The sequence below is a fragment of the Colletotrichum siamense genome, assembly GCF_013390195.1.
Source record: "Colletotrichum siamense strain Cg363 chromosome Unknown KSG_Cg363_contig03, whole genome shotgun sequence".
Classification (NCBI taxonomy): Eukaryota; Fungi; Ascomycota; class Sordariomycetes; order Glomerellales; family Glomerellaceae; genus Colletotrichum; species Colletotrichum siamense.
This window is the reverse complement of record NW_023501016.1, coordinates 87,670-111,646: the sequence shown is the minus strand read 5'-3', so window position 1 is coordinate 111,646 and position 23,977 is coordinate 87,670. Positions and strand designations below refer to the sequence as shown.

Below are 23,977 nucleotides of genomic sequence, written 5' to 3'. Positions count from 1 at the left end.
ACGTCAGGGTATTACCGAAGCCACAGCAAGGGATGTCAATGACCGAATACTGATTGGCAAGTTTGAAGGATACTGCGTTCGCGCAGAGAGTTCTGGGGATAAGGCGTCGTTGCAGTTGTCGTGGTTGTGCGACTGACTGATAGACGCACGTTGGCATAGTTAGGGTGAGGGGCCTCCGCGACCTGGATTCCTTAGTGGTAGTAACGGGCTGCCAAGCTAGCTGGAGTGATTGGCCTTCTGGGACCTGAGCCCGTGGACTTGGGCTTCCCGCCACGAGGTGGGCCAGAGGAGGAATGTCTCGCAGATGCAAAACATGAGAGTGCGGATCGTAAGGTTCTCCGTAGTCGACAGTGAATCTGCAACATGGGGGCCCAGAAACCGTCAACTTTGAGAGATGGAAAGACCGATCGGTGAAGTACCTGTGTGGTACTGCTGACGGCTTTACAACAATGCTTCTTCCCCCCTTTTCTTCCTTTTCCCCCTGCCGGGATGACTTGCAGAAAGGGACGGGCCAGTTGCATGACAGGGAAAGGTCGGGGTGCTGGACCCGAACAAGACGGAAGGAAAGGCAACCGAAGGCAAGGTGAGCGGCGGCAGAGAAGACTTGTCCTTTGGTTGGACGAGAGATTGTGCAGAAGTATAGTTGGGCGAAGTGCTACCAAGATTCCAGTCGTAAGACGGTAAGAAGCGAGAGAGGACGGCGGTTTGGCTTGTGGCGGGTGAGATTGCCGGGATGGCCAGGGTTTCCGGGGCCATGGTAGAATGTCAGGCCAGGACAGACAACAGGGCGGGCGGGAGACAGAGACAAGCGAGGAGACGTCTCAACTCAATCAAGTCGGCTCCGGATCCATCCATCTAGACAACGTCAGAGCGGGAGAGGCGATAAGCGGCTTTGTGAGGCGGGAGAGGTACGGGAACGAGAACGGACGAGTGTTGGGACGGCGTCGGGGCCCAGGGACGGGGCGAGCTCGATTCGGCGGTTGGCGGCGACTTCTGGTGGTTGTGCCAGGAGGTGGACGAGGAGTTGTGGGCAGTGGCTAGTGCTCGGGGTGATACGGCCGTATCCGAGGTGGGTGCGGTGCGGTATCCGGGGGTGTTGTTGTTGGAGGTCGCTGGCGGTTGGCGTTGAGGGTGATTGCGCTGGCGGTTTTGGGCAGTCGGCCGACTGGCGTTTCCCCAAGGAGATGGAAGCGACAAAGTGTCGGTATCGGCAGTGGTGGAATCAAGTGCCGGAGAGACGCATGCGGTGAGGCTCGAGGTGTTTCCGTCATGGTGGATGCTTCACGACAACGGGCGACGGAGAGAGGCTTGGAGGTGACGAAATACGGATATTCGTAGCGAGGGTCGAGGCCATTCAGGGATCAAGGGCACGACGGGTGCAAGTTTAAGCGCGATGGCGGTAGCAAAGGCAATGTGAATAAGGATTGAAACGGCGGACTGCAGAGGGCAGTTTCCTCCCTGTCAGTGCTCGACATGGAGCCCGCTCTTTTGCGCAGGTGCTGTGGTGGTGGTGGTGGTGGTGGTGGTGGTGGTGGTAGTGCATGTGCAGGTGAGGGTGTGTGGGTGGTGTGTTTGCGTAAAGCACGAGCTCGCTCTGGCTCTGTCCGCAGGCGGGGTGCGGGAAGACGAGAGATGACGGTAGTGTCGAGGGAGTGGCAGAGGCGCGTGCCATGGCCATTGGACGGACATAAGACGCTGGACCAGGTTGGGAGGATGAGGATGGATAATGATTCGAATGGTTGAGGCCGAGGCGAAGCCATGCTGTGTGGTGATGGTCGAGGCGGAAATGCCAGGGGGGGGCCTACTGCCCGGGACCTGCAGGACGGGACTCGATGAGGGAAAAAGAAAGCATAAGAGGGGGAAAATAGACCAGACGTTTGATGGGCCGTCGCCGGTCAGTCGCGGTGAAGGCTCTGCGTCCTCTGGGATCGGTGTAAGGATACGGTTGCTTCTCGCGGGCAGGCTGCAGCGTTGAAGGTGTGGGATAAGAAAGTGAAGATGAAATATAAAAATAAAAAATGAAGGGATTCACAGAAGATGACGACAACCTAAGGCCGGCGAATGGGGAGTGCATGGGAGGGAGCGATGGGCTGAGAGGGCTGAAAGACCAGGCAAGCCAAGGGGAGGAAGGGACCTACCTATTCGTACGGACGGATACTGTACCTTCCCTCAGGCACCTCCTTCCTCGACTGCTGGCAGGCAGGCACACACCACACCGCCCCTGCCTAGGCCTAAGTAGGTAGTGAGGTAAGTGCAGAGCAGAGCAGAGTAAAGCAGACAGCACCTTCCATTCCATTCCTGAGAAGGGCCCCCCATCCACAGTCTACAGATCATACCAAGCCCAGTACTTTAACCACCTACCTCACCTAGGTTAGCAGCCTCCATAGCACCTCAGCCAGAGCCTTGATTAGCGCGCCCACAGCGGCTATCCTGAGCCCATGTTTGCTGAGACTGGTCTGATGTCTAGCACAAGCTGCCACTGTATTTGGACGACCTCGTGCCTCCCGTCCCCGTCCCGTCTCTGATAGCGCTCATGGCGCTCATCATGTCTGTGCGTGCTCTTCCCACGCTGCCACGGAAAGGCAGGTATCTACCTACGTACTAACATACGTACCTACCTCACCCGACCTTAGCCTTCCCGTGCCTGCCGTGGAAGGTGCGGTGCCACTGGGTGCCTTCCTTACCTGCCTTCCTTACCTGCCAGAGTAAGGCGAGGACGGCAAGCAAGATGGGATCTTGCCAGGAAGGAGGGAGCCACAGAACCTCACCTGCCTCCTCCATCGTGCCTGTGCCTGCCTGGTAAACCGTAACCTGGGTAAGCCACACAACATGCTCAACCACACCACCAACTCTGCACTTTTACGCCTCCTCATGTCCCAATGCTCTCTCTCTATGGCTGCATTGCAATGGACCATCTTCCCCTCACCTGCGGTGCAGACAGAAATTCCACTCTCGACTCGACTACCTCGCATTACCCTACAGGGCCAACGCCAACGCCAACAACGCAACACCCACGAGAACCGCCGTCGACTGCTGCACCCTGCTCGCTGCTCGCTGGTCGCCTGACCCTCGTCACCGCCAAAAGAAGTCCCGCAATTGCGTCCGTCTTCCCTCATCACGGCCGTATCACCATCCTATTCCACCTCGGAAATCCTGTCATCACCATTCGATCCCTTCTGCACCTCTGCTGCTGCCTCCAGCTGCCCTGTCAGTGTCACTCGCACCCTGCCTCGCCCTGTCTTCCACTAGCAAGTCTGGGCACCAATAACTTGCCTGGGGTACCCAGCCCATCTGGCCGATCTCTGGCAAGGGCCGACCCTGCACCGCTCTGCTAGCCGTCGATCTACGAATAATCCCCTGCGCACTCTGCCTCCTCTGCGTCTGGACCTGGACCTGGACCTGGACCTCACGGAGGGGGGAGAGGTCAGACGCGCGAAATCACAAATCACGTCTGCTACGAAAGCAGAAAGTGAAAGGCAGAGTGCACAACACCAAAGCTTGCCTTCCTTTACGCACTCAGCCATTACAACCACTCCGCCTTGGACCGGCCACTTGGACAGACACACGGAGAACCGAGGTGGCTTTATCTGGGCGTGCGTGGGGGACACCGCCACCCGCTTCTCACCCGCTCGCTCTCCTGGGCTTCGCTACCTACCTACCTTACATACCAGCTACCTTACCTTAAGGTAAGCTACCTACAGCCATCAAGTACCACCCTCGCTCAATTGGCTGCCTCTGCTCTGCTCTGCTCACTCCCTCTCCCTCCCTCCCTCTGCCCTCTCCCTTCAACCCTCGCACTCGTCATTTTAGTCCAAACTCACAGCCTTCCCGATACAGATTGACCTAGTACATACTTCATACACTATCAGAACAAGCCTACCACGCATATGCCATGGCAGCATGAAGATACGAGCCATCCTCATCCATTCGCTCCATCACACAGACATTGGCCCCAAATACCATGTTTGGGCTCGCGAGGAACGCAGCAGCCACCTAGCGCTATCTCGAGACACACCGAGATGGTCCATTTCGATTGCGACTTCTCCTCTTAGGGCTGAAGGACTCGCCGCCTTGGCTTCCCTCACCATGTGAAATCCGCTAACCGGCCTCTGCCGTTGGCTCAAGCGGTGGCCGGTTCTGCTTGGTCGTTTTCCTTACCTGACCAGTCCGTCTACCATATCACCACCATACCTGACTTACGAGAACCACCGAATGCCTCGGACCTGGTTTCATGCCCTACTACAGATCAGGTGCCGCCATCGCCGCCAATCTCGTCATTCTTCCAATGACACTTCTTCCACTCAGAGGGTGTGATCCTAGCATCTACCGCCGTCAACTGGAACTCCATTTGCGTGAGCATCTCGGATCTTGTCCCACCCAGCCTGCCGCCACAGCTATCCACACACGCTTGTACGTACACTCGCACGCATATTCTGTCTTTGCATGCTGGGGAATGCCCAATTGCCCGTGCCGCTGGAGACACAGATGCGTTACCAGTCAACGCTACATTGTCTTCGTCTTCTGCCTCACCCCGCCTTTTCAACTGTCGCTTTCCGGTACTTCCTCCCTCGTCACTGAACACAAAGATTAGACAACGGTGGAAGTACCCGGCCAGACGAAAGCAGTGTGTTGCTGGGCTGTCTTCTCGCGCGGGAAAACTGATCGTTCGCTAAACTACTAACAAGTACTTCCACTACGACATCTGACCGCTGGTACTCGCTTGTACCGCGGTGAATGGCTACACCAAACTTTCCGAGAAGACAGCACCCATATCAACACCATATTGAGCAGATTAAGCATGGCGAGTCCGGGTACTTTTCGCCGCCTCCAAACTGTCTACGTCGAATATAAGACTGCAACCGTTCCCCGGGTATCGTGGACGTTGAGCCATCCGTTGGCCGTCTGAGCACTAAAATCTCTTCGCCGAGACTAGCAATCGAAAATCCGATCTTTAAACACTTGTTGGAATCGATTCTTCCTCCCACCCCATAGTTAACTGGTATCGGACGTTTGCCCAACACCCCGGCACGCCTGGGTTTCTGTCATCGGCCCATTCATTATATCCCAGTACGCGCCTCACGCAGGCATCAGTATTCACTTGCATCGAGCAAACCCCATCAACTCAAATACTCGTGCATCTGCCTCAGACACGAGTCTCACTCTTGGTGCCTCTCCCCGATATCCACTAGGAACCGGCCGACGCCAGCGCACCCACATTGTTAGTCGACTAGATTTCATCTCAAGAGATCTCATCCAACAGGAGCAGAGAAACGAACAGTACGTCCGTGCCTGACATGACAGCGAGACACGGGCACTACGGATAAAAGTGAAGTTGACACGCAGCGGCAGACAGGAACAGACCCGTCTATTCCCGGACGAGACAGCGCGAGGACCACGAGCCTTGCCGAATCCGTGAGTCTTGAACTCTCTTTCTGGACACCCTCCACGTTCCCCCCTGCGAGCCAGGCCAAGTGCTGTGTCTGTTCAGCTGCGCCTGAAAGAATAGAAGCGTCGTGATTAAGAGGGGCAGCGGGCATCGTCGTCGACCGGCCTGAGAAATGCACTCAACGCAGCATGGCAGCCCGTGGCAACAAGTCCGCCATGCCATGCGCGAGACCCGTAACGACACCGCCGTTGGTCAAGCTTGAGCATCATCGGCGTCAGCGGCATTGAGACCTCGGTATCCGCACCATGCACTGGCATTGAGGAGGCTTGCTTGCCTCGGTGACGCTACGACTGGCCCCCAAGTGTGGGATCCTCTGCAGCCTGGTCATTGAGACTAGGCCGTTGTGGCCGTTCAGCTGCGCCGGGGGCCCTGCTCGGGCAGAAATGACGGGGATTCGATCTTGTTCAATTTCCCGGGTCGGGAAGATGCCAAGCTTTATTCTGGCTGTCCAACAGGCGTCGCCGCCTGGCTGCTTCCCGTCGATCATCCCGTCTCTGGTGCAGCAGTGTGCCTCATCCTGTTGGCTGCAAGGGGGTGTGGCCTATTGTGCGCGAGTGTCAACAGTCCACCCAAGGCAGAGGAAAGCCGGCTTGGGTCTTGGCTGGACAGGCATTTTGGGCATGCTCGATCAAGCTTTGGCTGGCTGGATGACTGGCAAAAGAGACAGAGGCAGATGCAGAGGCTCACCTGCGTCTTTTGCCCCATCGCCTGTTAGTCAGATGATGCTCTGCAATGTCAATCTGCGTCGATGGAATTGTCAAATCATTGACTTGACCCAGCGAAGCTCTTATTCACCAGCGAGGTTGCACCCGCGCTATTCTCCAGCGGGAGGATGAACCCACTGATCGCCACCGGGGCCGAGTGCCTCACCTGCACTATTAACATGTTGGGCTGACCAATTGGTAGTGATAGGACGCATCAAGAGAAAACCAACCTAACAAGACGGGGGGCCCAACAAACGAGACAGACCAGGGCAAGCAAGGCAAGGCAAGGCAAGGCAGGCCAGGGAAAGCTCCGAGATCAACCCCAGGCGGAAACCGAAACAGAAACAAGAAGAAGCAGGCACTCTTGCGGGGGCACCAGATACAGACCCAAACAGAGAGGCTCACTCAAACTCGAAGAACAAGACCCTGGAAGAGAAACGGCGCCATTTCATCCTTGGCTTCTCTCTATTGATTTCAGAGTCTTTCATTTTTCTGGCGTTGCGGGTCAGTGCGTGCCGCATCCCATTTGCAACTGGACTTCCATTCGCTGATCGTGACCAGAAGCAGACATAAGAAGAAGGAGGGAAATAAGCACGCAGTCGGGTGCGGTACAGCAGACAAGACGTCTGGCGCATCTAATATCTTTTGACAGCCCTTCTTCCCGTCGGGGATAATTTGCGACCGCTCCACACCAGCATCAGAGATCGTCATTTGGCAGATGCGCCCCGGGAGGCCAAGTATCCGAGGCGAAACTGACGATTGATTGGACTTTGATTCCAACGACTTTTTCTTTCTAGCTGCCCATAAGGTTGCGGGCTTGAGATCTCCATCGGCTTTCATCTCGGCCGCGAACAACGCCGGACGAACCCAACGCTCTCCGCAGGCTGTGTCTGCTGTTGGTCGCTTGGCGCTTGATTTGCGGTACCTGTCTCGTACTTTTCGCCATCTGCCAGAACACGAGCAGAAAAAAAAAGAAGCGAAAGGCAGAAAAAGAGTGCTTCAGAGACACACCAGCTACATACACGAGAGACAAGCTCTACGCGCATCTCGGGATATCTTTGGTTGTATCAGATGTACGTCTCATCTTCACTTTCATGTGTACCGCGCTGTACCTGGTCACATCCCTTGGTGCGGATCTCCCGGTCTCCTCTTTTTACTCAGGCCTACCTTACTTCCACCGGTCCCCATTTACGCGCCCAGGGTATTCGCACCCTTCTACTGACTGCCCTCTTCAACAAGGCAACTTTCCCTGTTGGGCACCGTCCTTCCCTCACATCCTCACATTGACATTGCATCCCGTGGGAACCCTGCTTGGGGGCTTCCTGACCTTGTTCGCAATGTTAACCTTACCACGCTACGTACTGCTCTACATCCACTGCATCATCCATTTCCCCTCACGTTCCCATCTCCATCTCTATCTCCATCCCCATTTGTTCCCCAGTCGAAATGGAATGGCAAGACGAATATTTGTGGCACCCCGGGCATCAGTTGCAATGTTTTGTGGTGGCTTCTCTGTGATAGGTCTGCCGGTCTCGTGTACATGCACTCTCCTTGGTGTATGCACATCGTTGACAGGTCGGCCTGGTGCAAGGTTTGGAGGCGGACGGACGCATGCAAGGGTTCAGCCGGTCGGTAGTATCCAAGCCAGATCCAGTGACACTGGAGCACGCCGCTTGAGTCCCGATTGCACAGACTACTGCCGCTCCCTCCTTGCCGTTAGACGTCCCCCGGTTCGCCCTAATTCTGGCCACATGCCATACGGCCATTCCCATCCCTCTTGTTCATCCCATCCCACCCACTTATTGGGCTCGCTGCAGCTGCTCACAAGAGCTATGGCCAATCACGCTAATCCATGGTTCGCAGACGTCGACACCGACAGCTTTCATCTCGCCATCCGTCCACGCCCATTCTCCAGCTTCAGACGCCCCCTTCCCTCACCCGCTCGCTGAAGCTCTTGCTTTTGGGCTCAAGCTTAAGCCCTGCCGTTGTACCTGGCTCAGTCAGTTGAGGTGCCAAGCATAGAGCAACCAGCCGGGCTGCCCACCCTCCTCCGCTCCTTGGCCTGTCGACTTACACGGCAATCTCGCGCCAGCAGGACTTCCGTGTGTGAAGTGTGAGTGACTAGGCCACCAACTCTGTACATATCTGGACGTATACGTACCGGGGGTGACAAGCATTGTCCCGGTACTGCGATTTTTGCTCTTTCCGCTGCGGTGCGTTGCCCATCACGGCGATCTCAAGTAAGTGCCATCCATTATTCCTTTTTTTTCCCTCCTCTTGTCCTCACCCTTCCTCTTTTTTTTTTTTTCCTTCCAAACCTGCACTGAAGTCGTTCTCCATGGATACCTAATCCTCCGTCTGGATTTTTGCGGCCCCCATCATTTGTCATTTCCCGCTTTCTCGCTGTCGGCCGTTGCCTTCTGCCCTGGCACGAACGACTAGTTCTTCTCCTTCAGTCTCCTTGCATGGGGGCCCCTCCATTGCTTCTGTCGCCTCCTAGAACGACCACCCCGTGTCCGGTCCATGAAGGGCACCGAACGCTCAAGTGCCTTTACGGTGTCTAAGTAGCGTGCCAAAGGTACACTTGAACATAGTGACAGCCCTGTTCCCTTGCCCACCACTAGCCCCTTCGGCCTCACATCCAAGTATCCCCAAACCCCATACCACCTTTGCCAGCTGAAGCGGTCCCACGTCCATCATCGTCTATGAGTACAGCCACTCAAAAACGCGCAGCATACCTCCAATGAGCGACTGACTACCGTTCCCCCACCCTTTCTCTTCAGATCAATGGAACCTTGCAGCTCATAAGACACCTGGAATCTCGCATCTCAACGGCGGCCTTATCCCTGCCTGGCACTGTCATCCTCTCTCCTCTCTACATCGAATACAACATACCCTTTCTCTCATACTCAATCCATATTCCATACCCGTACGCCCCTCTCTCTCCCCTCACCTCCCATCCCCACAAATGTCATCCGGTCTTGGAGCCTTGCTTGGCCGTCTCCTCTTCCTCCACCACCAGAAGTCACCCGCAGCCTAGACTATCTGCACTTGCCAGGGCAGAAAACAGAGCCTTCTCTAAAAAGAAACGACGAGGGGTGATACCGTAAGGGAGGGCCGTCGGGAACCCCAGAGCGGAGCTATTGGTGCGTGAGCTCTCTGTTAGTGCGGCAAGCAGAGGAAAAGCAATATCCATCTTCGCAAGGTCCCTGTTCCTTCCGCGTGGATCTGCCCATCCGGACTTTTGTGTCTATCGCCACAGACTCGTCGTCGTCTATCCTACCTTACGCTCATAACGCGTACCTGGGCCTGCAAGGAGAGACCGGAGCAACTTGCTATCTATCTGTCGACCTCTCCAAGAAATGCAACACCACTTCCCCGTGCCTCACCAACATTCCTCATCTACCTACTTCACCCCCGCAACAAAATCAGCGACACAGTCTGACTTTCTGAGTCTGCGTTTCTCCCTCTCGCCTCCCATCTCTTTCTCCCCTTCTATCATCATCCACATCTTCGGCATTGTCCACCGTTTCTGTTCATGCTCGTCTAATATCCTTGCGCACCACATCTCCACCAGCTCTGGTAGGCCTCGCAAGTTGCCTCTTCCTTTCATGCCAAAGGAAATGCAGTAGTACTGCGAGACCTTAGGCTTGTTTCCATTGAGGCCTGTTTCTAACTGCTGCGCCTTGGTTTTGCGAACAGGTTCGTTGCCAGTCTGGGAAACGAACGAACGAGGCACGGCCCAGCTCCACGGGTTCGGCATCGCGAACCACAACAACTCGTTTGTCAACAACTCCGAGCCGTGATTGGGTCTAATTCTCGCGAACACCCTGGTCTCAACGGTTGAGTGCGTGATCCCCTCCCACTGCGCACACCAGCTGCAGGACGACGAACTCCAGCAAGAATCCGATGCGGTTCGTGCTGCGAGCTCCCGTGTGGCCAGCAGTTCCCGCCAAGCAATGTCGACTTTGAATCTTTCGCAATTTGGCTAACTTGCATTCCAGGAAACCAGCCCTGGCACGAAGGCCTTTCAGTCGGTTACCACCGCGCTGGCATCTTTGGGTCCTCCCGAAACTCCATTTCAGATTTCGGTTTGCAAGCACTCCAGCGACCAATGACAGGTGCATCGGTCTGAGTCTTTTGCACCCGTTATTCATCGTCAAAGAAGTGGTACTGGTTTAAGATCGCCGCCTCTGAGCATTTTCTCAGCCTTCTCAGATCGCTCGTCTTCCCAACCTGCACTTTTCGTCTCTCTCAACCTGCTACTCAGCCGCAGCGACAACTTTGCTCCCTGGTTCCAGTCGCGTCAACCCTCCGAAGGCCAATACAGCCGATCGACCAGTTTCCTAGCGCCACTCGCCAGCTCGGAAACGCCATCCACATATCTGAGTACGGTGTCTCAAACCACTGCTGGCGGGAGAATCTCCTAAGACTGACTCGCCTCTATTAGGGATCCTCCCTTTCCTCGCACTTGGCCTTAATTTGGTAAACAAGACTGGGCTTCACTTTAATCACAGCAATCTCAAGACATATCTCTCCCTTTCTCCCTTTGTCCCCCGACGGTCCCACAAGGCCATAGTCTCCTCCTGTCGTTGCAACACCGCTCCCGAAACAGTGGTTTGCATTTTCCCGGCACCAGACCAGACATCTTTTCCCAAGTGCACCCTTCTCAACAGCTTGAATGTCTGCTGCGAAGTTTGAGTGTGCTTCCTACAAGCATTTCGAAGTGAGTCAGCCCATCACCAGAGCACGGAGCCGAGCCGCCCCTGAGACGTTGCTGTTGGTCGCACGCAAGCTTGTTCTTGCCGACGGTATAGAAGTTTGAAAGGCTGACAGCTCCTCTCTCCCTGAAGCAGCCCGACTTCCACCCCCAGAGGCCAATTATCATCGGCGAGGAAGGCCTCGACTCACCCGAGACGGTGACCCTCAAGTACGAAGAGGCGGTTGCGAGGGCAAACGGAGACCTTCGGGGTGATTCCCCGCCAGGTGGTCTCCTCCCCATGTCGCACTACGGGAAGCACCAGCCAGGCCCAATCCACGGTACGTTTTCTTCAAGCCAGTGAGCTGCATCAATCCTCCTGAGTTGATCTGGAGGAACGATTGTGTCGGCCGAGCTGGCCATCGAAACAGTGCAACTTAGCTGACAAGACGTGATGTTTGCAGGGTACGACTCAGCTCGCGGATATGAGGAGGCGGCCTACCAGCAGTATGGCGCGCAAAACTATCCCGCCCAGCATGGCGGCGCGGCTCAACTCACAGCGGCTCAGATGAACCAAGGAGCATTCGCAGCCAACAATGCGGTTGCACCATACATGGGAGTCGGCAGTGTTGACTTGTCCGTGGCCTCATTTCAGCCTTCCACTGGTGGCGCCGGCACGAAAGTGCTGGTGAAGGTCTCTTCGGCGTATGATCTGCTTGCGATGGCACCTTACTACTTTCTCGTTTTCGGAACGAAGAAGGTCCCAGCAGATCCCATTCAGGACCCTCAAGACAACGGCAGCTTGTTGACTGTCTCGGCGGATGCGCCGCCTTTTGTGATCACCGGCTGCCCCAACGAGAACGTGCCAGTCTCGCTGGTGATTGAGACGGAAAACCATGAGCACTTCCAGAGTGCGCCGGTGGGCCAGTTTGTATATCACGAAGCACCCCTTGGAGGACCAGGTGCTAGCTCGGAAGTCATCACGAGGAAGGTCTCCAAGTCACCTGAGCAACAACATCAGTCACCCAGGTCAGCAAGCACACAGCTAGGCAACGAGTCCGCTACAAATACCTACGACTTCGCGACAGCTCCGCAGCAGCCCACACAGTCTCCCTATGGAAGCAACTTTCCGCAAGACAGCAACAACACCAACATGCTCAGCGCATACCGTACCAACTCCTTCACGGATCAGCATTATCCGCGCGCCGTGCCGCCGCCATTGCGACCACCGATGGCCGGCTGGCAGGCGTACGGCCGAACACCGGGTCCACCCATTACGCACACACAGATTTCGCGCCCTAGCTTGACTCCCCTTCCCATGCCTTCCGCCACGACCCCCCAACTTGTGCGAACCAGCTCTATTCCCAGCTCCCCCGGTGGAGGACAGGGATCAGGATATAGCCACTGGGGCTCGTACTCCAACAAGGCTGTGTTGAAAATCATGGGAAAGCTCGACAGCATGGCCGTGGATTGGTCTCCAGAGGAATGGTCCAACCGGAGACGTATCGTTATGTTCAGCAAGAAGCAGTCGGGCTCGACACTAACGGCGAGCTTCAGGGCCGTCAATGTCAATGAACGGCCGCCCAACAGCATTTGCATCAGCTGCATTTGGTGGGCCGAGAAGAACGAGTGCTACGTCACATCCGTCGACACCATCTATCTGCTTGAGCAGCTGGTCGTAGCTCCAGCAAGATTCACTGTTGAGGAGAAGAACCGCATTCGTCGCAACTTGGAAGGTTTCCGCCCCTTGACGGTCAGCAAGGCCAAGGCGGACTCGGAGGAGTTCTTCAAGATCATCATGGCTTTCCCGAACCCGAAGCCGAGAAACATCGAGAAGGATGTGAAGGTGTTCCCTTGGAAGATTCTGGAGTCGGCTCTCAAGAAGATCATTGGCAAATACAGCGCCAGTCCGTCGTCGACGCTTCCCGCATCTCACCTGTTGACACCTACTCCCGTCAGTGCTTATCCGCCGCTGCCGACCCCGCCAGCTCCAACAGTTGCATCGGACCATATCAGCGCTTATGGTGTTCCATCGCAGGTGCACCATGAGGCTTTGACATCGCCGCGTTCGATTACAGGCAGCACCCACAGTTGGCCGACTTACTCAACAGGACCGCCGCGGACACTGTCGCCTGCGCTTACAGCTGTCTCCCCGCGTCAGTCCGGTCTACGTCTGGCGGCACCTCTCCCAGCTGTCACCGGCTATGATAGCCGATCGATGACTGCTGGCTCATACGGCAGCGGTCTGCATACCCCGATTGGAAACCAGCACACGCCTCCACCAGCTCCCGGCCGATGGGACACTGCGATACCTGCCATGCACGCCCCCACGACGTACGCGGAACAGTACCAATCCATGACTTCGCACCATGCCCCAAGCCATCAAGTCTATGGTGGTGTCGGGTACGGGGACGGGGCGCAACGGGCATGAAGCCGCGAGGCCCATGGTCGGGAGGAGAGGGCATGGCCGTGGACCAAGTGAGCGATAGCCCTAGAGACGAGAGAGGTGGCGTGCTTCTGCCTCGTGTCTCCTGAGGCGCAAGCGTGATAGCCTGGTATGAGAGGATCCCGCCAGGGTTCTTGGGAGTGAGTCACTACTACTGGTACTGGGGTGTGGCATCAGGACTGGATGGTAGCCGCGCGTGGACGAGGCATGGGGACAAGAGGAGGACGGACAAGAAGCTCAGATGGAAGAGGAGGTCTCGAGAGACGTCGTTGGAGCGAAGTCGTACGTCGTCGACTTGATTGGGAGGGCATTTGGCACCCTGGACGGCATGGGCTACAACGCAACGAGAGGAACAGAAACGAGTTACACTGCGGCCAAAGACAATGAGAGTGTGGTGGTGGGACACTGCGGTAGGGGGTAGGGGTCCACGGGTTCCACCCCGGTCTCCCCTCCGGTGTCGTCCTGTGTTTTCGGTGTGGATGGGTGGGTCCCGAGGGGCAGTCAGGTGTTGTGGCGCAGACCAATCGACTCTCCCGAACGGCGTCCACCTTTCCCGAAATAGACGGTCAACGCCCCGCTTTGGCCGGCCGATGTGCCAGCCCCACTCCCCCGAACATGGACTGCGGCCTTGTGGACATGGGAGATGCCACTTTCTCCGACGCAGCATCCCTCTTCGCCTTCCATATCCCATCTTTGTCGTCTGCGCGAAAACTTTAGTTTGGGGAGGCGGGGTATCTCCAAGGTTGACGGTTTGCGTCTGCAGCTTCTCGCATCGACTTCAACCCCCCGGAACATACTCACCGCCATCTTCAACCACACACGCTCTGGACCGGATTCTCCATCGCTCTGCGTGACGCCTCGACTGGGCTTATCGCGACCGACCACCTTCATCTGCACCTCGATAACGCATTCGATCCCAAGCCCGCGATACAGCTTCTGATTGGCTGCAGTATTCGTGCATGATGGGTTGGGGGTGTATCTGGTGATCGTCTCTTGGAGGGGTAGCCTGCATCCGTCCGGCCTGCATGACGTACATCATCTGCGTCAAGGACCTTTCAAAGCGACACCGCGCCAAAGCCGCCTGCCTCTAGCACCAGATAACTCCCGTTCTACGCCGTGTGTCGCCTGAGAGCAACCCCAAGTCAACTTGTTTCCGACCACTCGCTTGCCTTCCCGCCATGCCTTTTCGGCCGTGCATTGGCGTACCCGTATGCTTGTCGATGGACCCAAGGGCTCACCCGGACCATTCACATGAGGTGTTGAGCTTTATGTTGACACCCATCTTCAAGTCGGTTGCAGGTCGAGAACGATCTCGTTGCGGGTTCAACATGAAGCGCCAGGCCGCCGAACAGTGGACAACGTAGGTCGGAGCAAACAACCACACCCATCAACTGAGAAGAATCTACCTTGGCATGTCGTTGCTTTACGAACGCGGGTGGCGCGGCTCACTTTATTCTGGCGCAGCTGTTCCGACCCTCCATCTCCAACTCCAGCTCCATGCTTGAGCGACGCTCTCGACCTCGAGATCGACACTACCGGGGCGCGAGCTGATGCACCTCCCGACAAGGAAAATCTCGACGACGCGTATGATGATGGCTCGTCTTTCTTGGCACCTACTTCCCACACCAACCAACCTCTCTGCCCTCCACGTCCGCCCATCCTCGTTTCAGAACTTACCACAGCCGGCGAGCTGCTTTCTTCATCAATAGAGGGATACACTGGCGTTTTACACCCGGACCATTCGGTGATAGACTTGGCTGCATGGCGCGAATCTTTACCCTACACAATCACTCGTTACCACCTTAGACGCCAACTCAAATCGACTCGCTCTCCAACATTACCACCTTCCTAGCTCTCGCGGCCCCGTAGTCGTACCATTATCGGCATACCCACGGCATTTCGTGAAACCCTACATCGCTTATCGACACTACCCTTCGGCAATCTCATAACTGCGCAACTATCATCGCTAACTACATCGCGTCACTCACTTAAACCCCTCGACCATCGCACCATATAACCCCCATACAACGATCTTCTCTGCCCCATTCGCTCTCTCCTTCTTTCTCGATACATTTCATACCAATCTTGCATTCATCTTGGCTTTTGATTCTTCTGTGTTTTTCAAGCGGATGCTCTGGTGAGCACACCGCCGGCGTGTTTCGGGGACCGGTGATAGATTCGGGGTAACCTCTGGATAGGGTCATGTAAGAGGGGAAGGTCTCCCCTCAGGTACAGGTACAGGTACAGGAACACGGACACAGGTACAGTACAGGTACGGCACGATACGGACCGGCGGTTTCGGGATATGGGATACGGGGCTACAACATCTGGTGGGCTGCACATAGCATTATACCCTTCGCTTTTGCTTTTACCGGCTTGGGAATTGGGTTTCTGGTCTTGTCACATATGGGATAGTCTCCTGATAATCATAATCGATTGATATCTTTAAATCTCGCCCCCTTTCAAGTGAATTTCGACTTTCTCGACGATGCATGTACTAGCGAATCGTGATGACTGCCTCCGCCGCGACAGTGAAGTTTATTCCACTATCGCCGGCCGCTGAATCACGACCAAGGCCCCGAGACAATTCGCGGAACCGGGCAAAAGGTTCTTATATAACGACCGTCATCAGCAGACATGAAAGTTGAGTACTCTGCACCTTCGACTAGGATTCTCATGCAACGTCGACGCTGACATCTCTTCAACATACACACATCCCAACCTCCACCGAAAGCACCTTCAAGATGGCGCTCGATGGTGTGGCCATCCTACTTCTTACCATGTACATTGTTATGACCGTCGCCTTCATTGGCCTCTTCGCTTTTATGCTGCTGAGGATCAAGGCCGAGCGGGCAGAATTCGACCGCCGGCTGCAACAGATCGTGTCTGACAACGACCTAGTTGAGGTTTCCGAGAGTGTCTATAGACAGGGCCAGGCTACTGAAGCGGCGCCTAGCCAAGCAGAGAGACAGGCCTGATGTCTTGAAAAAGGCTGACGGAACAGCGCATGGGAAATCGGTGATGCCATCTGCGGGGATATATAGACAACAATGAGAACACGCCTCCGCTGAAAATCAAACAAAGTCTAGCTAGATTCAAGTTATTCGTCTATACGGTCTTACGCCCCCATAATGCTCCTTGTCCGATTTCTCGCCCCCAAGTTCACTCCTGCCCCAATTGCTGATCATCCTGGCCGTCCTTGTCGTTCTTGCCGTCCTGACCGTCCTTGCCATCCTTACCAGTCCTCGAGTCTGAAACCAGTTCATACTCCGGGCCCGCTCGTTGGTAATACGTTTTGATTGTTTCTTGAGAGATACCGAACCAGTCTTCTAAGAGTTTCTTGAGGCTGCTGATGAAGCTTTCATTCAAAGTGTCGGCCTTCCTGTGCAATGGGTGTACTTGAGAATCCATATTATTCAGCTTCTCTCTCGGGATGTGAGAATTTTCGGTCCATTGAAGTTTCTCCCGACTCCCACTTCCATCTCCGAATTCGAATCCCAGGCGAACGAATAGATCTTCGACATTTTTGTACGTGATCTTTCGTTTGGTGCTATGATCCCCATAGATGATTTCCATGGTCCTCCACTCTTTCTTCCTGATCTTGTTCGTGCCTCGAAGGGGGTCGGCTGCCATCAGATCATTGAGGTGCCTCTTGTAATCATCGCCTCGCTGGCACTTTGCAAGTTCCATGGTCACCTTCTTGAGCTCCTCTCTGCGTATCATGCCGTTGCGAGTAGGCATCACGAACTCGGTCGGGGGTTCTTCGTAGTTGGCAGGTCGGAGGTTGGTTATCTTGCCGCAAATGTTTGTGACATTAAATATGCCTTCCTGAAAGCGGATACCCCCCTTGTCGAATGTTTTCCAGGCTTTGAAGAATGTGGATGGATGAGAGGAGTGCCGAGCGGTCGCCTTGGTGACCTTCCCCTGGGCATTGGCTCTCTTTCTCTTTCGAGCCGGCCTCTTTCCCCTTTCCTTTTCCTTCTGCGGTTGCGGAAAGATGGTTCTTGCTATTACCTTCTCACCACATTCATATACGTAGTTGGTAATCTCTACTAGTTTGGAGCCTGGGAAGTCGTCCTCACTGATGATCTTGACCTCGCCATAGTTTACTATGGGTGCTGTCAGTGCCGAAGCGTCACTGTCCAGTACCTCGGAGTAGTCGACCATTGGCTCGTCCTCTATTTTCTCCTCCACGTCGAAAACATCGTCCTGCATTCGGAAGTCTTTGTCGATGTCTTTGATACCGACCGACATCTGCAGTTCGTTGAAAGCCTGGCTCAAGATGTTGACCGAGGTCTTCTGCGGACGCCAAACGTTTCCAGATTCCAGCCATGTGGCAATCTCGGTCCAGAAGCCGTCTAACCATTTCTGAACCAACCCAAAGGGTCTGCTTTGCGATTCGGGCAAGCTTGGATGGTAGTATGTCACCCCAAGAAACCAGTGAACCAATCTCAGCGTCTCTTGATCGATATGCTTCTCGAAGGGAAAGTGGTCGTACTCTTTCAAGAACTGCCAGATAGGACTTTTCTCCCTTAGATCTGTCATATCGTCGGTGGAAAGATCGCCCCCGAAAGGCTGCATGGCTTCCATTCTCTGACTCAGCAAGCCAGCCTCAAAGATTGCCGTGTAGTCCTCGCTGACCATCGGCTGAACTCCGAGAAGGGCGTGACGACGCCGATCAGAATGCATTTTCTGGATTAACTTGGGCAATCCGATCCGGCCTATGGAGTAAAAGGACGAGAGGCCTCTGTGAACCGCATCGGTTGCAAGTCTGACATCCTCCCATCCCTCAACGTTCAACGGTTTCTTGTAGCCAGCCACCGCAGAGAAGTCCATTTTGATACGGCCTTCCCTCGGAAGTGTCCACTGATCTGATGGAGCTTCGGGTCTTAGATTATCCCACGTTTGGGTACGGCGGAAGTAATCCCTGATGGAGTGAGTCGCGAGCAGACCGCCGTGATCGAACAGATGTCTGACATGTAGTGCGGCGATCCAGCGCGCATGGAATCCCAGATCAACCCAGGCGTCCATGACGGGCCCTTGCACGTCCAGTTGCTCGGTCCTGTCGTCTAGGTTGATGTTCTCGTCCTCGGCAAGCTTGCGCAGTCTTTCTAATTTGTCGAGCAGGCATTGCCACATTTCAACTTCGAATACGGCTCGACTGATAACTCGTCGGATGAGATCGTTGACCAATGCCTTCTTCGCGTCAATATCTGTGTTCGTGATGTGAGGCAAAATGCGATATTCATCGTTCTCATTGTCTGAAGAATCCGTGATGTGGCCATAGTGTTGATCGTACTGATTCTGAATGCTGCGTCGGAAAACGGCCGGATCATGACACAACTCTCGCAGTTGTTCCTTTGCGAAAGCCGCTCGCTTCTCCAAGCGGGACTTGAATTCGACATCCCAGCTTGACGCAGTAACAGAGGGTGGGAAAAACTGGCCACTGGTAGCCAGCCCCTTGCCGACGGCATCGAATCTCAGAAGTTCCGTCGGAATTGTTTTCCAAGTATGGGCCTTGCAAATGGGAAGATGTTTGGACACCGGTTGACCGTTGAGATCTTCGCCCCGGCTTCGCAACCCATCAACATAAGCCGACAAGTCCTCGGCTACGACTTTGACGAAGCGCAGCGTCACGGCCTGTATTGCGAGGACCATGATGCCTTCTTCCCATCCAAACAGGAGGCCAGCCTTCTTCAACCGCGGGAACAGTCCATCTTTCGTGTCCTCGCCTGTGGGGTCCTTGAAGACGACAGCATAGTCGTGGAAGTACTCACGTCTCTCGTGAGGCTGTTTCATGTCCAGTAGCTCAGCCTCTGGTGGGAAGCCCATGAACCAGTTGTCGTGATAGGCCGGGACACAGAACTTACCAGCCCTTCCAAGGTGACAGCCTTCCCAGTCTGCACGAGCAAAGACTCGGGGGTGGTTGGCGATGCGGTTGAGAATGAGCGACCGAAGAATTTGGGGGTCCGAAAGGTCCTCTTGGTTGAGAAATGGGAGCATATTTACTCTGTGTGTAACAAACCATTCTTTTCCCACCTGCTCCTCGGCGTAGTCGTGGAAATGAAAGAGTGAATTCCAACGCTTGTCACCGCCGGGTCTTGAGAGTGATTCCAGATATACGACGTCGTCAAGCGACCTGCGAAAGCATTCGGTGACATCGATATCGCGGCCTTCGGGGAGAGGATAGTCCTTGCCAAACCAATATGCAAACCAAGATGCGGCACCTTCCTTAGTCTGAGTGGTGGGAGATGATGCAGTCTGGCCTCTATCTGCCGCATCAGAAGCAAAGGACCACCACTGATCGAACAACTTGAGCCAAGACCGATTGACAATATCTTTTAGCTGAGCAGCGTTGACGTGTTCGAGAAGGCCGGTAAGAATGTTTACGTTTAGCGAATTCTTCAATGCGCTGGCATCCCCCCATGCCGTTTCTACCTCTGCCATCAAAATCTTGGTCAAGTTTTGTGCAGTCTCCTCATCGGAGAGAAGTTCAGGAATCCACTTATCGATGAGTTGATTCGAATCCTCTTCGTCGACGGCTTGATTTGGATCCTTGGCATGCGGATATGCGAGATCGTGTAGATCAGAGCCAGGGTAGTCGTGTTTGTATGGAAAGTTACCAATAGATTTTGTCCATGGGTAGCCCGTGAAGAAAGCGTACGATGTGTGCGACTTGTCCATATATATAGGTTGCAGATGTCTGTGTCCCTCAGGGAGAAGCAATCTTAGCGGCCTGGACTTCATCGTGGGACGCCTCGTTGGGGCCATGACAGAGAGAAAGAGATTGCGAGGGTGCGGTAGGGTGATTGCTGATTTGTAGGGGTTGGTTGCAAGACGCAGCAGAATGTTGAGTTCACGGGAAGAAGCATGTTTGATGGATGCACAGATGTCAAGGCTGAGAAACCGTCCTTATATATCATGATAAGAGAGGCGGCCGACAAAGATTGTAGAGATGGCATTCAAGCCGTGGCATTGGCAGCAACAAAAGGATAGAGCGTCGACATAGAACAATGGTTCCACGAAGTTTAGAAAGGCTTTGTAGGAGGCGATGACTATTTCCGTCGACTTGATCATACGTCAGGAGGGACATGATGAGGAAATGCCTGCGATCTGTAGGGTGGGTTGACCAGACAAGACTTGTACCGTAGTTGATGACTCGGATAACTAAGGTATGGTGAGGCGGCGAAGATCACGAGCAAAGTGATAAGAACAGCGAGGTCTCAGGTAGGGCAGATAGGCTGGCCGAGTTTCAGACAGGTGAACCAGGTTTTCTGATGGTGGGCGTTGAAGAAAAGCCGTTGCAAATTGACTGGGACGTTTTGACGCAAGGGAGACTTCTCTGATGCGTCGTCACGTTGAGGGAGGCAGAAGCCATGCGTGTGAGAGGAAGTGGAGGACGACCGCACGCAGTGACAATGCCTTTGCAGAATGATTGATGGGAAAGATGAAGGCCGACCAGATAGATTCAGATGACGGCGTGGCAAGAGGAAAAGACGGCAGGGGTACGTTATCTGTGCCTTTGAGTAGGTGTTCCTGGCGCAATCAATAGCGCCATTGTTGGCGAAGAAAGAGCAGAGCAGAGGTGGCAGCTTGGTGATTGGGACGACAGGAAGGAGGTTTTCGCAGGCTACCTTACGGGGGCCGGATCCGGGAAGGCAAGGGAAGGCCACGCTTAATCGAGTTTAAGCTGAGGGTCTGGTGGGTCTGGGCCCAAAAAAAAGCTGATTCTTTCGCAGGCGAGTGTTTGATTGTGTGGCGCCCAGTGCCCGCGCAGGGACCACCGTCCGGCCCACCTTCCGCGTCGTATTCCACGCGGGAGGCAGGAACCACACACCACAGCAAGGGAAGGAGGGAAAGAACCGCAGGCACCACAAGGCAGGCACGCTGCACGCAGGGCAGGGGAGGAGGTGGGACGTGAAAGAGAGGGAGCAATCGCGTTTCCATCTTTCCCGTTTCTTTAATCGCGGAAACAGGGAAACACGCACAAAGAAGAAAACGAAATAGAGGGACATCATCCACCTTCCTTCATCATGAACCAGAACACCACCACCACCACCACCACCACATCCCTCGTCCCTTGCCTCGTTGATCACCCACGGTGACCTCGCCAAGGCTGTATGCCCAGGCCTTGGTAGGACACCATGAATTGACGGTTCACTCGCTCACTCGCTCTACGAGTCCAGGTCTCATTGCCAAGGCCAATGGACAAAGGCTGCAGGAGAGTGGGATTTATTGGCACTGGAGACGCGAGCTGAGCATATCGCCGCCCAAACCGGCAAGGACGGCGGTGCCACATCGCTCTAGAGACTAGGACTTCCAGCTCCCTTATCGAGAGACGCTAATTGCTGCATTATTCGTCCTCGACCTGGCAGTATTCCGGGCCCCTCGAAACCACCATCCCGAGCACCGCCAGCGCCATCCTGCTCACCGTCGACGCCAGCACCAACGCCAACGCCGCCAACGCCAGCCAGATCCGACGCGATGGGCCGCTAAACTCCGTACCTTGCCTTGCCTGACGCCCTGCACCGGTGAAAGACATTAAGACATTCATCAGACACCTTTTTTGTTTCCTCCTTATTCTCCCTCCCTCCCCCCGACTTGCCTTCCTGTCCTGCGATTCCAATCTTTTTCTATCTGTATTCGACTCACCTTTGCGTACTTACGATGCTACATTGAGCACCTGGCTTTATCCATTGTCGCTCGTTTTATCGCCAGATTCAAGTGCTCCGAACCACCACACTCCTTCCATTGACGCCTTTGAACCATCCGTTTCGATAACCCGACCGCAACTGACAATCTGCCTCGTTGCCTTTGCATCATCGCGAACCAAAGTGTCAGCTTCTCTCGTATCGAAACACGCCGGAACATTCGTGGATTGAACCCCGCAGGTCGCCGTGACCAACGTCGTCGCATTTGCTCCGACCGCCGTCGAATCGACCCGAACCGGCTGGACTGGAGCTGGAAACCCGACTGGAACCCGGTCTCACCCACTTCTTCCGCCCGCGATGCTCTCCACATTCCTCCTGGCCCTGTTGCCCCTCGTGGCCGCCCAGACCAAATCCTCGAAGCGCGGTCTTGTCTTCACTCCCAATGCCAGCTGGCCCCAGGACAACCAGGTCTGGGTTCAGGCTGGCTCCGATCTGACCTGGTACTACAACTACCAGGAGATCCCGAGCCCGGCCTTCTCTTCCAAAACCCAGGCCGAATTCGAATTCGTCCCCATGATGTGGGGTGTTTCCTCCAACCCAGAGGACACCACCTTTCTCAAAGCTGTAAAGAGTCTGATCGAGGACAAGAACATCAACATCACCCATGTTCTGGGCTTCAACGAGCCCGATGGCCCCGCACAGTACGGCGGCAGCGACATTGCTCCCGCCATTGCTGCCAAAGCCTGGGTCGCCAACTTTGTTCCTCTGGGTGAGATGGGCGTCAAGCTGGGCCTGCCTGCTTGCACTGGACAGCCCGCCGGTCTGCCATGGCTGAAACAATTTCTGGGTAACTGTTCCGACCTGATTAGCACCTCGGGTGACAAGAAAAACTGCACATACGACTTTCTTCCCGTGCATTGGTACGACAACTTCGCCGGCCTGGCTAGTCACATTGGCGAGCGTAGAGCCAAGTAAGTCCTTTGACGTGATATCACAATGGCATCCGCACTTGCTGACAGTAGCCCAGCTTCCCGGACGCAAAGATCTGGGTCACGGAGTATGCCTATGCCCACCAGGATCTCGCTACCACCCAGGAGTACTACAACCAGACAGCCGATTACTTTGACAAAATCGACTACATTGAGCGGTACACTTACTTTGGCGCATTTCGTTCCAAGACGAGCAATGTTGGAGCCAACGCTTCGTTTCTCAACAACGACGGCAAGCTGACCGACATTGGCTCTTGGTACCTGGGCTTCACCGCTACGGGAGTGAATCCTCAGTCTGGCAACAGCGGTAGCACGCGGCAAGGACCGCCAATGCTTGTGGCTGCCGCGGCGACATTTGCTGCTGTTGCCTTTGCCTTTAGCTTCTGATCATGATCAGTAATCTGCGAGCGCGATAGATGACGCAGGGCACATGAGAGATGTGCCGCTGCAAAGGTATTTTCAACATATAGACGGCTAGAGGATCAAAATGTCCATAAAAGCTACCGACATATTTCTAATGTATTTTCTTTGGGCTGGTTTTGGTCATAGACTGGGAAGAGCATGGGTGGTTGACGACAGTCACCAACTTGACTGGGATGAGAAGACGACGGGTATCTGTCGAGCATGAATATGAATGAAATTCTGAACACCTCGAATATCCTGCGCAGCGTTCGCGTCTTGAAATCTTACAAGGTGAACTTCCTTCCCCGTGCTATTGCGACAATATTCCACGTTGCCTCTGCTCTCAAGTTCATTGGTCCAGGTACCACGCAGAGCTCACTAAGAGTCTCAGACAATAGGGAGGAACCATGGCTGCGACGATGTGAGGGTAAACAATTTCTTGGAGGCTTTAGTACCGAGGACCAAGGTAGCACAGAGAGGTCCAGCCGGGGCATTTGACTTTAAATATGCGTGCGCATGGCAAGGACTCTTATTCAACCCAAGGCCTCGTCTGATGAGTCTTGCCGGTGTGATGACAGGAGCTGTCAATCGGCAAGACCGGGAATGGGTGCGGCAGATGGACCGAAGAACGGCACAATGC

At 54.8% G+C, this 23,977-nt stretch overlaps 4 protein-coding genes across 4 annotated transcripts; 3 read left to right on the top strand and 1 right to left on the bottom strand.

Moving 5' to 3' along the window:
* Window positions 1-10,831: 10,831 nt before the first annotated feature.
* CGCS363_v003986 (uncharacterized protein) lies at window positions 10,832-13,280 on the top strand (the record flags this gene model as incomplete). Its single annotated transcript, XM_036635835.1, has 3 exons — window positions 10,832-10,876; window positions 11,007-11,190; window positions 11,314-13,280. 3 exons carry the CDS (start codon window positions 10,832-10,834, stop codon window positions 13,278-13,280), a joined length of 2,196 nt encoding a protein of 731 aa, XP_036497935.1.
* A 2,759-nt stretch (window positions 13,281-16,039) lies between these two features.
* Window positions 16,040-16,273, top strand: CGCS363_v003985 (uncharacterized protein; the record flags this gene model as incomplete). The annotated part of the gene is made up of 1 exon (XM_036635834.1): window positions 16,040-16,273. One exon carries the CDS (start codon window positions 16,040-16,042, stop codon window positions 16,271-16,273), a length of 234 nt encoding a protein of 77 aa, XP_036497938.1.
* Window positions 16,274-16,457: 184 nt separating this feature from the next.
* On the bottom strand, window positions 16,458-20,042 carry CGCS363_v003984 (uncharacterized protein; the record flags this gene model as incomplete). Its single annotated transcript, XM_036635833.1, has 1 exon — window positions 16,458-20,042. The coding sequence occupies one exon, from the start codon at window positions 20,040-20,042 to the stop codon at window positions 16,458-16,460; it is 3,585 nt and encodes a 1,194-aa protein (XP_036497937.1).
* Window positions 20,043-22,303: 2,261 nt separating this feature from the next.
* asl1-3 (Alkali-sensitive linkage protein 1) lies at window positions 22,304-23,322 on the top strand (the record flags this gene model as incomplete). The annotated part of the gene is made up of 2 exons (XM_036635832.1): window positions 22,304-22,917; window positions 22,974-23,322. The coding sequence occupies 2 exons, from the start codon at window positions 22,304-22,306 to the stop codon at window positions 23,320-23,322; spliced, it is 963 nt and encodes a 320-aa protein (XP_036497940.1).
* Between the last annotated feature and the right edge of the window lie 655 nt (window positions 23,323-23,977).